At 42.9% G+C, this 15,000-nt stretch overlaps 2 protein-coding genes across 2 annotated transcripts in view; both read left to right on the top strand.

The window, feature by feature from the left end:
• Positions 1-7,227: 7,227 nt before the first annotated feature.
• On the top strand, positions 7,228-10,272 carry LOC109476660 (CD209 antigen-like protein C). The gene is made up of 3 exons (XM_019777662.1): positions 7,228-7,624; positions 9,637-10,048; positions 10,182-10,272. The coding sequence occupies exons 1-3, from the start codon at positions 7,246-7,248 to the stop codon at positions 10,270-10,272; spliced, it is 882 nt and encodes a 293-aa protein (XP_019633221.1). The 5' UTR covers positions 7,228-7,245.
• Positions 10,273-14,206: 3,934 nt separating this feature from the next.
• LOC109476659 (tctex1 domain-containing protein 1-like) overlaps positions 14,207-15,000 on the top strand; it is a 4,263-nt gene continuing 3,469 nt past the window's right edge. The window contains exon 1 of the mRNA XM_019777661.1: positions 14,207-14,277. The gene's annotated coding sequence lies outside the window, so the exon portion shown is untranslated. The remainder of the gene's footprint in view (positions 14,278-15,000) is intronic.

Consider the following 15,000-nt stretch of genomic DNA (forward strand, 5'->3'; position numbering starts at 1 on the left):
GCGGCCCCCAGCTTGCCAGCCTCCGCGGCGACCACAGTTAGCAGGACAGGTAGTATAATCACGGTCAGCACACCCATGGTTACACTACCTTATGTAGCTGGTGCTTAGGCTTTAGATAACTGCTACACTGTACAGGATGCGGACTGCAGTGTCCTCTTACTGCTGTAACACACTGACTTCTCACCACTCTTACATGAGTTAAAGAAGTCGTCGAAGTGGTCCTCGGGGCACAATCTTGCCGGGCTTTTAAAGAAAAGCTTCATTAATTTCATTATTGTGTTCAATTTTCCCACCAGAAATCCCATTGCTGCCTATCAGTAACCTTGTTTTCGGTCGTTCTCGTGACTTGATCTTACATGAATGTTTGAGACCCTACTTTTTGCTACATTTGTTTAACTCAATTCTTATAATTCGGTTGCCCAAGCTTGTTCAATAGGGTAAGTAGAGACCACCTACGTGTATATGAAAATGCCACTGAGATTTTGAGTGGTGATGTGGGTGTATGGCTGCTCTCAATCATTGCACAGTCAGACCTGTACAAGTAGCCACCTCTATCTTCACAAGGATCACCTGGTCATCGTGGCCACTTCTTGTAGTGGTCTATTCTTACTTTCACCAAGAAGGTTTTTCTTTGGAGACGTTCGTGTGTGTGCTTGTCTGTTTGTTAACACGATAACTTAAGAAGGTTTATGTGGATTGTCTTGATATTGGGTATGTTGGTAGGTCTTGATGAGGTCTCGAAATGATTAGCTTTCTGACCCCCCTGGCGGTTTATTATGGTACTGCACCAGAACTCCCGGTTTTGATATCTCATGATCATGATACTGATTCAACCCCGGAAATTAATCCTTTAAAAGTTGCACTCTCATGTTACCATAGTTACCAAACACAAACACATCAACAAACCAAAATTCTAATAACAATGCACAGAGCAGACAACTTGAAACAGTTCAATACTAGTACTGATAATGCAGCTACCAATGTAACTTATCTTGGGTTGGGTTGGCAACATTACCAAGAAGTAAGGCCATGTTACGAACGGTATTGCTCGTACATGAGCATGCATCCAGGTCTTATATCATGCATGTATTTGAGGTTAGAAAATGACAGTTTTATCCTAACAAGGAATGCAATTCTAACATTTCCTTATAGGTTATGCAAATGAGGTTCTGTTTTGAAAAATATATGTATAATGTCCACCTTCATTCAACTTCCAAATTCTGCAAGTATGAAGTTCCCAGCAGTTACAACTATGGAATTATGACATTTTCTCATAAATGATTTTCTCGTGAATTAGGTCTTCATTTACAAAATTTATATTTGCTGGTTTCCTTTTGTTCTCAATTACATATCACACAAGTTTGACTAGTCCTATCATGGAACGCAGTGGCATTATACAATTCCCATTACTTATGGAAATTAGATCCTTATTTGCACAATTGTCATCTAATTATGTCAGGCATCTACTTGCAAACCAAAAATAACAAAGATTCCTCTACCGGAGTATTTTTCAACAAAGGCTCCTGCAGTTCCAGGGTAAGCTGCTAGTTAGCCCAAACTCGTGTCACTTCCTGGCCAGCACAAGAGCTACCCACAATGTAAATTTCGTGACCCTAGCATGTCTAGATAATGAGATATTAAAACCGGAATTTCTGGTGCAACACTGTACCAAGCCGCTAGGGGGTCTGAAATCTAATCATTTTGAGGTCTCATCAAGACTTACCAACTTACCAAATATCAAGACAATCAAGTTAAACCTTCTCGAGTTATCGTGTCAACAGACAGACAAACACACACATGAGAAGAAAAACCTTCTAGGTGAAGGTAGTAAATAAATAAGGGACCACTACAAAAAGTGGATACGGTGACCAGGTGATCCTTGCGAAGATAGAGGTAAATATTTCTACAGGTTTGACTATACAATGATTGAGATCAGGCATACACCCACATCACCACTCAAGATCTCAGTGGCATTTTCATATACACGTCGGACAAGACAAACACACACACGAGAAGAAAAACCTTCTACGTGAAGGTAATAAGGGACCACTACAAAAAGTGGACACGGTGACCAGGTGATCCTTGCGAAGATAGAGGTAAATATTTCTACAGGTTTGACTATACAATGATTGAGATCAGGCATACACCCACATCACCACTCAAGATCTCAGTGGCATTTTCATATGCACGTAGGTGGTCTCTACTTACCCTATTGAACAGCCTTGGGCAACCTAATCATAAGAATTAAGTAAAAGAAATGTAGCAAGAATTACACAGGCTTACACATGTATATTAGTTCAAGTCACAAGGCGACCGAAAACAAGGTTACTGATAGGCAGAAATGGGATTTCTGGTGGGAAAATTGAACACAATAATGAAATTAATGAAGCCTTCCTTTAAAAGCCCGGCAAGATTGTGCCCCGAGGACCACTTCTAGACGACTTCTTTAACTCATGTAAGAGTGGTGAGAAGTCAGACGTGTTACAACAGTAAGAAGACACTACAGTCGGACATACTGTACAGTGTAGCAGTTATCTCAAACCTTAGCACCAGCTACAGAAGGTAGTGTAACCATGGGTGTGCTGACCGTGATTATACTGCCTGTCCTGCTGACTGTGGTCGCCGCGGTGGCTGACCAGGGGGCCACGGAGACTGGTAAGCTGGGGGCCGCGGAGGCTGGCCAGGGGACCGCGGAGGCCAAGAAGTTCCAAGAACAGGCAGAAGAACCATCCCTGTCTCACATCCCCGACACCATCAAGGCAATGCTGAGTGAAGGAAAGCCCAACAGCAAAGGTAGGACATAAGGATTACTCCAACATAGGTAGGACAGAAGAATTACTTGAATATGCCATTCAACTTACAATTTGTAAACTAAGACTAATTCTCTCAACACTCAAAATGAGATGCTATGAACCGTGGGACACAGAGCTGCATACCACCACCCAGTACAGGTATAAACCTGTGAAAATTATCTAGATAGCAGGGAGCACAGATTTCTTCTACTGATACTATTAATGTGTGCTGTGTATTAAGTATGCCGTGTTTGTTGCCACCGCTCATAAAAGAGGAAGCTAAAAACTGTAGGATCTTGTTGGAGAAAAAAGCCAAAGTGAGATGATGTTGTAACCTCCGCGACCGTTACCTGTATTCTGTAAATTTCAATGAGAACGAGCCTTAAGCTGGAGTCACATTTCCAACGGGGCGTGCTCGGCATGTTCTCGGTGCAGACGCTGGCCGGCGTCATGAAGCCGTGCGTGCGCCGGCTGTCAGGGTCACAATTAAATATTCCTTTACGTATACGGCTCCCTGTCGGGTGCTGCGGCGGCTTCTATATGAAATTCACAAACTTTTGGTCCCTTCGACGGCCGGTTTCTGTTAGGAACTCGTCCGGTGCCCGGTCAGTCTCTCGGCTTGACCCGTGCGGGGTGCCATAGGGTGCCGACCGGCTCTTACACTTCGCAGCTTGGCGGGGTCCAGGGGCGATCCTAGCGGGTCCCTGGCTGGTATGCCCCTAGCTGTAATGGTGGGTTCGCCCCTGTTTGAGGCTTAAGTTGAGGCTCAGACCTGTGTATGGACACTACGACTCACTGATGATAGAGCTATGTCCAGTCATTGCGACTTTCAGTCCTTCCAGAATAAAAAAAAATGAATGAAAATGTCTGTATGCCTCGGTTAAAACCCTTCTTCTGAACAAGTAATACACAGACCAGCACACGTGTGGTACGATAGTGCCAAGAAACAGGCCGAAAACGCGCCCCGCGGGTCCCGAATTGTGACCTGGGCTTAAGATATGCAGCTGTGCACTGGGGGTATTTTCTTTACTCGGTGATGACCGTAGTCCCGAAGTCCACATCATGGTGTGACCTAAAATCCTCAGCAAGGGTCCGGGCTACAAGAATCAGGATCTCTTCTCTCTAAGTCAGAAACATCATGATTGAAAGAAGCTCGACTCGCTAACAGCGAGGAACAACTACCCCACTAGGAGAAACAGGGGCTGCACATGCAGCTTTGGTTATTTGTCCCATTTATTTAGTACTCAAAAATCTTGTTTTAAAAAACGTGCTAACTTTTTAAATGGGATAGCTATAGGTAGAAAAGTCTATTAAATTATACAACCAAAAACTTTTCTATATGGTTTTCTATATAGCAAAATAATGGGATAACACCCCTGTTATGCCATTAAATCTCTTTCTGGTAAATTAATGAGATAACAGAGGTGCTGTGCCATTAATTTTATTAATTTACCATGTAAAGATTGTGGTGGCACACAAGGTGAAAAAATTGCACGAACAAATTGCATACACTTATCAACATAATATCGATTAGCACGTTTTTTATAGTGAAATATTTTTGTACTAAATACATGGGAAAAAAATCAGATCTGCACATGCCATGTTTGTTCCCCAGACCTCATGACCTCATGAGGAAAACCCCCTGTTGTTGTTAGGGACCTGGCAAGGTACATGTATTATACAATATAACCATACCACTGGGCGAAAAGACCTCGGATGCAGCCGGATCCCAAGGATGCGAATTTGCATCTCCTTGCGGATGCTGCGCGGATCCCCAAGAATCCCAAGGATCGCTAATCCCACACCAAGAATCCCCAGGATTGCGGATCCCACACACATCCGTAACGCATACGTATGCATCCGTGCCTCACAGCGGATGCAGATGCGGCATTTGTAGGGATACTTACATCGCAGCGGATGCAGACATGGTATCCGTCTGGATACTAACTCGTTACGTATACGTTAGAAATATATATAATACGTCGTTAGGATAGGAGATGTCACATTCTTAGGGGTCGTGACCTGTCATATTTTTGGACCTCGAATACTACCGTTTATAACATAGATATAAGTGAGACAATCCACTATAAACTGGATACAAGGATACTCGTATTCTTGGGAGTTTTTTTTAACATCCTTGGTCCCACTCCACAGCAGAAGCGAATTGTGGGTAATCTGGGGATTTGTTAAATATCCGAATTTGTTTTCGTACGCATCCGCGGGCCCACTCCACAGCAGAAGCGAATTCTGGGTAATCTGGGGATTTGTTAAATATCCGAATTTGTTTTCGTACGCATCCGCGGGCCCACTCCACAGCAGAAGCGAATTCTGGGTAATCTGGGGATTTGTTAAATATCCGAATTTGTTTTCGTGCGCATCCGCGGGCCCACTCCACAGCAGAAGCGAATTCTGGGTAATCTGGAAAATTGTTGAAATTACAATCGCCACAAGAGGGCGCACCCCGTAGCGGCCATATACGTACATTGTAACGTTGCCTTTGCGCGTCGCATAAGCAAATGTCTGCTCGGATTCGTGACTGTACTGATTTTTGCTGATTGGAAACTTTGCGTATCAGACAAGAAGTTGGTTCACATACAACCTTGGCCGGTGTCAAAATCGAGCATCTCTCAAAGATCCACTTCGGTATTTTCGACAGATCCGCAGAGCACTTCCGGCAGCAGCAGTGCCTTGTGGGTAATCTGAGAAAACCCCGGGGGAGATTCAAACTCAACGGTCACTTTAAGTGACCGCTTGCTTGAGTGTGCGTCCCTTTCTATCGTCCCGCTGTCCATATATATACGCTTCATATAAGTTCAGCAACCACGGCATTGATTGTCAAAGTCTAGGATACTGACCGTACACCGACTGGATGCTATGAGCTATCAATGGCCGAGACAAGGACGAGAGACGTACCGGGGACATCGCCCGGCGAGGGCACGAAGCCGCCAGGCATGTCATGACAAGTTGCAGACTCGCCTGACGAACTGGACCATAAACCGACTGAATAAGACTGTTGACGGCATATAAAAGTGAGTAAACCCTTCGAAACTCTTTTAATTAGTATAATGGTTTCAGATCATTTCTGACGAAAGTTGAGAGCAATTCAACTTCGCAACTCACATCTGTGACCTTTATCTGACCTGTTGTTCCCATATGTAAAAGCACCGGCCTTCTCACCGGGGCGTATTTCACATGTCAATGCTGGCTCGCATAACAATGCCTACTGCTGGCATCCGGGCCGCTGGGGAGACTGTTATCCTAACGGTTTTTAGCACATTCTGGCCGAAATGCCATTTTTACACTGTACTTGTTTTCTGTTGTTGTTTTTTCTCGTAGGTCAGAAGCGACTGATTGAACGTGGTAAGACAGCGCAGCGTGTCTTCAGCGCAGACTTCTACAAAGGCCATCCTGATGTGGGACTAGGAGACAGATAATGGCTGTAACAACACATGGACTGTGAGACGATCATCCCGGCGAAGCAAGACGTGATAGTTCTAGTTTTACCTGTTTAGTATTGCAAATATTTATTTTACATATGTTACATCATACATGTATTCGTATAGTTAGTTCTCTCTTCTTTGTCGCTTTACTTAGTATGAGTTTTAATAAAGGCTTTCAGGCTAAATCTATTCATTCGTTTATTCCTTCATTTATCTAATTTAACTTGCTTGTTGGATCTGCACGTATACATATCAAACACGGGCGTATCCGGGGGAGAATGCCATAAAGATTCGGGAAGATCCGAGGTACGGATAATAAAAATCCAAACGCCGTGTCTGTTTGCATCCGAGGCAAATGCAGAGAAATGTGTATGGAAATCCGATAGGGATACGGGAAAATCACAAGTTATATATGTACGTATTCGTGTAAAATACCGACGTCTGCACGTGGGGATCAAAATATTGCATATCCGGAAAATCCCTATTAAAAGAAATTCGCATCCGTAGAAAATCCCGCTTTTTGCATTCTTTGGGATCCGGACAGTCCAGGTTACTCCAGGTGTACAAAAATCCCTAAAGAAACAAATTGGAATCCGCGGAAAATCCCGCTTTGGGATCCGGACAGTCCAGGTATACAAAAAAATCCCTCAAGAAACAAATTGGTATCCGTGGAAAATCCCATTTTGGGATATTTAGGGATCCAAACGTTCCGGATCCCTAAAAATGCAAATTTAGGATATTTTACGGATCGTATCCGTTTGCATCAGCTTGTATCTGCTAAAAATGCGTAAATATCCCTGTGCGCATATGGCTGCATTCGAGGCCTTTTCGCCCAGTGTACATTAATCTGGTTACCGGTATTCATATTCGAAGAGGGTGGGTGTATTTCGCATTTTAAACACAGTGTCTACCTGCATATGTTGCATGTATGTTATGATTTTCAACATGATCCATATTTGGCCTGTTTTTGATACAAAACTTGTTTTCCAGTATCTTGTCCTGGAGGTTACACAATGGGGCATGAAATCTGCTACAAGGCCTTCAGCGAAAGGAAGTCCTTCGACAAAGCTGCCGCGGCCTGTCGTGCAGACGGCGGCACCCTCGCCATGCCCCGAGACGCTGAGACCGACGCCTTCCTCATCTCCCTGTACAAGTCCGTGAGCGACGGTTCGGCCTTCTGGTTCGGCCTGCACGATCAGCGCGAAGAGGGAAGGTTTGAGTGGGTGGACGGTTCTTCACTTAGGTCGTACAGCTCCTGGGCTCCGGGAGAACCGGACGACTCTTTCGGCATGGAAGATTGCGTCTCTTACTCCTCAATGTCATTCAAGAAAGACAAGTGGAACGACGAAAACTGCCGCATGCCGAATCACTTTATATGCCAGGCTGCACCAGGTACTTCTTGTATCCGCACTATATTTCATAAAGCTATTTCATCCAGTAATCATCGCACAGCTCGACTCACTGAGTAACATTGAGGATTAACTGACCCACTAGGAGAAACAGGAGCTGCACATGCCATGTCCCTCAGATTTCATGTGGCAAACACCCTGTTGCTAGGGACCTGGCATGGTACTACACAATGCTATTATGTATTATAGAGGTTCCCCCGGTATTCGAAGAGGAATGTAACAGCAGCAGTTTAAACTCTCTCTGTTTTGGTTGGCTTTAGTCAAATACATTTCCACACCTTTTGGGCGGGTGTAATTTTTTTTTGGGGGGGGGGCAATCTCTGAGATCCGGATTTATGACTATGAAAATTTCACAATGGTAAAATCTACTCATTTCAATGTCTGTTTTTTATCTGTGCTACAGTAATTTCCTCAATCAGTACAATTCAAAAGAGACCAAACAAGAGCTCCAAGATCATACCTTTGCCAAATGATCTTCTTGAGCTTTCCCATCTGCTAAATATCATGCACAACTATCCATATCTTCTCAAGTTATGTTTAACAAAACACTAGAACACATACACGAGTAGCGTGCTGCAGAGGTTTAGTTAACGTATTGTCGCAGCTAACTGAACCCCTGTCTATTCTACCCCAGCAGGGATCCTGGACAGTGAAGCACCCCAAGGCGTCTTGAAACGTGACATGCGCCGACTGTCCACCACTGTTGACGTCAAGAAACGCGACCAAGACGCCTTGAAACAACGCGACCAACACGACATGCCTCGACTGTCCACCACTGCTGACGCCTTGAAGCGCCGAACCGCCGCCACCGAGCTGCGTCTTCACAAAATTGGACAGACTTTAAGTAAATTGGTTATTAGCTTTTATGTTGACTAATTCTGATGGTCTTTTTTCCGCCACCATTAGCTTAAAACACTTAATGCGGGGCACTGGTATCTATGTTGGGAGGCTGGGTGTATTTTGCCTTTTAAAAACAGTGTTTAACTGCATATGTTGCATGTATGTCATGATTTTCAACATGATCCATATTTGGCCTGTTTTTCACACAAAACTTGTTTTCCAGCATCGTGCTCCGAAGGTTACACAATGGGGCTATCTCTGAGATCCGAACTTATGAATATAAAATGGCACAATGGTAAAATCTACATATTTGAATGTCTGTTTTTATCTGTGATACAGTAATTTCCTCAATCATTACAATTCAAAAGAGACCAAACAAGAGCTCTAAGATCATTCATTTGCCAAATTATCTTCTCGAACCTTCCTATCTTCTAAACATCATGCACAACTATCCACATGTTCTCAATTTATGCTTTAGAAACACACATACATAACCTCCTGCAGAGGTTTAGTTAACGTATTGTCGCAGCTAACTAAAACCCTGTCTATTCTACTCCAGCATTGATCCTGGATAGTGAAGCATCCCAAGGCACCTTGAAACGTCACCTAGACAACCTGCGCCAACTGCCCGCCACTGTTAAAGCCTTGGAACGCGAACAAGACGCATTGAAACGCGACCAAGACGCCTTAAAACGCGCCCAGGACGCCTTGAAACGCGTCCAAGGCGCCTTGAAACGCGACCAAGACGCCCTGAAACAACGTGACCAATACGACATGTGCCGATTGTCCATCACTGTTGACGACTTGAAACGCGACCATGACACCTTGCGCCAAATGTCCACTACTGTTGACGCCTTGAAGCGCGAACTGGACAACGAGCGCAGCCGGACCGCCACCTTGGAGCAGCGTCTTCACAAAATTGGACAAACTTTACGTAATTTTGGTTTTCAGCTGTTATGTTGACTCGTTCTGATCGTCTTTTTTCCACCACGATTAGCTTAAAAACACTTAATGCGGGGCACTGGTATCTATGTTGGGAGGCTAGGTGTATTTCGCCTTTTAAAAACAGTGTTTAACTGCATATGTTGCATGTAGGTCATGATTTTAAGTATGATCCATATTTAGCCTGTTTTTGATACAAAACTTGTTTTCCAGCATCGTGTCCGAAAGGTTACACAATGTGGCGTGGGACCTGCTACAAGGCCTTCAAGAAAATGAAGACCTTCAACGAAGCGGCGGCAGCCTGTCGTGAAGACGGCGGAACCCTCGCCATGCCCCGAGACGCTGGGACCGACGCCTTCCTCATCTCCCTGTACAAGTCCGTAAGCGACGGTCGGGGCTTCTGGATCGGCCTGCACGATCAGGGCGAAGAGGGAAGGTTTGAGTGGGTGGATGGTTCTGCACTTGGGCCGTACAGCTCCTGGAGTCGTGGAGAACCGAGCAGCCTTTTGCTGTGGGGCGACAACAGCGATTGCGTCTCTTACTCCTCAAGGCCTTTCCAGAAAGACAAGTGGACCGACGAAAACTGCAGCATGCCGAATCACTTCATATGCCAGGTTGCATCAGGTACTTCTTGTATCCGCACTATTTCATGAAGCCATTTCATACAGTAATCATTGCATAGCTTAAGTACATATCTAGATAAGGCGGCGGACTATCATTTGGCGAACCAAATCATTTTTCATCCCTTTTAATTCTGCTCGTTTTTTTCAGGACGTCCATAGGCGACAGGCGGGACTCTCACCACTACTGTACAACGGCTCTCCGACCATCCGCAGTAAAACTAACTAGAAAAACTTAACACCGGGAAATATAGCATTGGTTTAGATCAACATTTTCTCCTACAAGTTTATTTTACACGGGAAAAAATGTCATGAAACAGTAACATGGATGTCAGACTTCAGTTTCCAGTTGCAGACGTTGGCACGTCTTGAATACTTTCATGCCTTTTTACAAGGCACACATTGTCCTCCTGATGACAGAATCATCTCAAGTTACCTTGATGAGAAGAAACAATGAAACAGTTTAAAACCACTGTAATGATCAGGACTGTAACAATTCACGAGTTCCCCGTCCCCAGAATGCATTGCGAAGACAGGGGTCTAAACCTCATTTGCATAGGACAGGAAGGCATCGGAATGATCCTGTTGACGTGAAACAGCTTGCTTTTCACTGTGTTTTAAAGTGTTGTGGCATTTTATGCTCAACGTTAACTAAATTACTATAGGTTGAATCTGACAACAAATAGAGCATGATTTTTTTTGAATATGTGGTTTGTAACGTTATAGTGGTGACGCTAACTGATGCTGTAATGTTAGAAACCATGTTCTATGTTGAAAAGAACACAAAAACTTAATTCTCTATTTGCTGTCAGATTAGACCCATAGTATTAAATTTAATTAATGTTGACAATAAAATGCCCCAACACCTTCAAACACACTGAAAAACAAGCTGTTTCACGTCAACAGGATCATTCCGATTCTTTCCTATGCAAATGAGGTTTAGACCCCTGTTTTCGCAATGCATCCTGATGATGGGAAACTCATGAATGAAACAGTTTGAAACCACTGTAACAATAAAGACTGTAACAATGTAACAATTTAATACAACTGTTATATCTGTTGACTTTCATTGATACTGTAGTTAACATTGTTTAAGACTGCTTAGGATTTTGCGCTTTTTGGGTATTTCTGCAATAAACAGGAACTACTATGGTTCAATGCGGATCTATGATTTTTTAACTGTGTCAATGTGACAGGAAGGTTGGGTGTGCTATATTTGGTACTAAGGAAATAAAATATCCATGCATAAAACAAACGTTTGTCTCTACGCTCAAATATTACTACAACCCTGAATGATTATTAGACTAATTATGGAATAATGTAATGAAAAAAAAACTTCTAAAATTCATTCATTCAACAGTTTTAATATGTTTAGTGATTTACACACACACAAAACTAATAGGATATTTGAAGCGAAAGCAAGTGCCAAAGTCTCATGACCCACGGTCGTTACTAATTAATTTACGAGGTTAACATTATGATGTCAGCTGTAACTAGAGTCATTGTGTCTGTGTGGGGGGGGGGGGGGTGGTCCAAAGTAACGTTGAGTTTTGCTTCTTATTTCGTATAAAGAACGGACGACGAAGAGAACACTTGAAGAAGAATTGGGTGAAGAACTTTATTTTCCTTTCCGTCCCACATTTTATCTATCTTTGGCTATCTCTTGGCCTTGAAACAAACTCGTTAAAGAAATATGACATATTTCATATTAATGTCTTATTTCTTAAAGCTTTTATGACAATGTGTACATTCGTTTGAACATGAAGTAAGGACAACACTGGAAACATCCTCTTAGAATTAGTTCATTTCTTCTCCGTCTTGTAGACAGATAAGTCGTGCTGTTTAAAAACAGCTGGTCAAATTCAAATGTACACGTAGGTACATATTCTTTAGAAAACATAATGATTGTTTATCAAGAAACTACGAAATGTTCTATCATTTTCTTGTGTTTATCCAGCAGCTTATTGATTTCACTCGCGCGAAAATGTAGATGTCATCTATGAAATCTGTTCTAAAACCCCGATCTGAGACCAGAATCTTTAGTCTATCCTAACTCCCGCTCAGTTCAGTCTAACTACACGTCGTTTGTACCATTATAAGGACATCAAATCCTTAACAAAATAAACAGACTGTATGAACAATGATTATGGCTATCTAATAGGTCCCGGGTTCGATATTCACCATGCCCCCGTTGTACCCCTGGGAAAGGCACTTTACACGACTTTCCTCCATATACGATGGAATGACGGCGAACTTGTCTGTTAGGCTAATCTGCCAGGATTATTTTAACAATGTGAATTTGTACTGATAAACAGTTATTCTTATTGAAGTAACCCTTGATGGGATGGGAGTAAAACTTGATGGTATATGATATTATCATATCCCATCATGTATCTTTAAGTTTACTTCAATAAGAATAACAGACTGTTTATCAGTACAAATTCACATTGTTAAAATAATCCTGGCAGATTAGCCTAACAGACAAGTTGGCCGTCACTCCATCGTATATGGAGGAACGTCGTGTAAAGTGCCTTTCCCAGGGGTACAACGGGGGCATGGTGAGTATCGAACCCGGGACCTGTTAGTTTGAGCCAACCCTCCAACCGTTCCGCCAACGACGCCACAATTATGTGACACACCGACACAAATGTCAGAAATGTGAGATAATTATACAAATAGGTTGCAAAATGGAAGTAATAAACTACAACCACTTGAAGATTTTTTCAAATAAGATATTTTAATTTTGGTGCAAATTGGTGCAAGGTGCCCCTTTAATGTAGGACCCATCGCAAACCAAACAAAAATCAAATTAGAAAGATATTCTTTTAACGCACAAACATAATACCTGATTTTTCATTTGTCATCTGAGACAGTTTGACATGGCGCAAACATGGGGTGGGGGCGGTGTGTGGATGTTACATGGATGTTTGGAGTCCGTTAGCACAATAAGCACAGCAAGTAATTTTCATGGATGACATCAGCGCGCATTAATTTTCGCATGAGTTTTGGGGTTTTGACAGTGGTCACCATGCCGAAAATGGGCAAAGATGTCTGTTGCCACGCCGGAAGGTGGATGACAGATAACTATGAAGAGAGGAAACAAGAAAAGGCTCTGATTTAATGTTTTGTTTCTTACTTTGATGCAGTGATATGTGGTGTTGGATGTGTATATGTGATGTTTCCACTGAATCAAAACCATTTGTACAATGATTGAGTCAAAATTTTAAAATGTAGGAACCCTGTTTTTTTCGGTCCGCCTTGTTTTTTTTCGCCCGCTCGCATTAGATTTGGAGTATGCTGGGGATGTCATCCATAAAATTTACTTGCTTTGGCCTCAGGCAAGTTGTTGACATATTCCTGCTGTTTTATTCTGTTGATACATCTGATATTCCGTGCTATGAGCGTGACCAAAGGTGGCAGCCAGCCAAGTAATCGATTTTCTTATGGTACAGACGATACATTACTGCATGCCTGCACTGTACATAGGTCGGGGCACGGCGTTTAGTTGGATCCAAAACCACACGCAACTTGTGGAGAAAACATTTGGACCAAAAAGCCTGAAAGGAGGACTTACGATAAGCGTTTTCCCTCTTTTGTCATAAATACCCGCCTCCATAAGAGACTGCCAAAACTGATTTAACCCCCCCCCCCAAAAAGAGCTCTTTTGAAGAATTTGCCAAGGAGGCTACGAAATACCAGCCTAATCGGTAAGCACGAATTTTTCGCCTTTCTTGATTTTCTAGTGTATTCAGTGAAATCTGCCTAGTAACGGCCGTTCAAGAGGTGCATCTAATAATATGTAAGACATAGTACGTAACTGTGTGTTTGCTGTTACTTAGACTAGTCATTGTTTGATTACTATATACTACTGACGACAATCTAAATTAGCTTATATGAAACAAGAATGACCCTTACTGTGTACAAATAGTTCAGTATATCAAAGGATGTTTAGACCTTAGCTAGACCAAGTAGCACTGGTTGATTCAACTATTGTTTTGTACGTGGGTCAATTTTGTTGTACCCACGTATCTTTCTGCATGTCTACATGTATAGTTTAAGACCTTACGAAAGTCGCTGTACTTTTGTTGTGTCAATAAATTTCCACTATTTTCCAGCTGTTGGTGACGACTATGGAGTCTGCGCGCTCAAGTCTGTTCCAAATACCAACCGAGAGACCGCGCAGCTGCGCAGGCGCGAGTTATGTGTCCCTGGCATGTGAACCCGAACTCGGAAGGTCAGTGGCAACCTTTACGATCATTCCTAGGGGATAACAACTGAGCACCTTTATACAGAGCCAAGGAATGGTTTATCGGCCTGGTTTATTGGCCAAACATCACCCTTGCAATCGCTGAATTGATACAGGGTTTACAATCACATTATACAAATGGTAATGATACACATAATAATACACATAATGATATACATGATATATATTTGTTCCACCCACATTTTTGTGGAACTGTCGCAAGGGTCTGTGCGGCTACCATTCGGCGCCACATATTGACCTCAATACGGCTTTACCCAACCGAAGCTAGGTACCCATTCACCCATTCAGAGTGAGGAAAGTCGTGTAAGGTGCCTTTCCCAAGGACACAACGTCGGGCACATGCCCAGACATGTCCCAAGTACGACTAGGGATCGAACCCGGGTCTCCCGGTTCACAGTCTGATCTACCACAGTTTGCTACCACGACGACACCCGACTCCACATAGGAAAGGAAGAACCTTGGCTCTGTAGAAAAAGTATGGATAAAACTTTTTCTTCAACATTTCCTTCTGCGGAGGTAAACATAAAAGAGGGTCTGCATGCCCTTTTTCGTTAACCGTTATGGGCTATTTTAATTTACCGTTAATCGTTACCGGCCCGCTCTAATTCAACGTTAAGCGTTATCAGTATATTCCTCGTGAAGCGTTATTGGTCGTTTTAATTCAGCGTTAAGCGTTAATGAATAATTCTT

Source organism: Branchiostoma belcheri, unplaced genomic scaffold, assembly GCF_001625305.1.
Source record: "Branchiostoma belcheri isolate BF01 breed outbred unplaced genomic scaffold, Haploidv18h27 scaffold387, whole genome shotgun sequence".
NCBI lineage: Eukaryota > Metazoa > Chordata > Leptocardii > Amphioxiformes > Branchiostomatidae > Branchiostoma > Branchiostoma belcheri.

What these genes read in the sequence shown, in the direction of transcription:
- LOC109476660 (XM_019777662.1), top strand. Translation starts at nt 7,246, where the DNA reads ATGGGGCATGAAATCTGCTACAAGGCCTTCAGCGAAAGGAAGTCCTTC. An exon ending in TATATGCCAGGCTGCACCAG is followed by an intron (nt 7,625 to 9,636) that starts GTACTTCTTGTA and finishes CTTGTTTTCCAG; the next exon opens with CATCGTGTCCGAAAGGTTAC. An exon ending in ATATGCCAGGTTGCATCAGG is followed by an intron (nt 10,049 to 10,181) that starts TACTTCTTGTAT and finishes TTTTAATTCTGC; the next exon opens with TCGTTTTTTTCAGGACGTCC.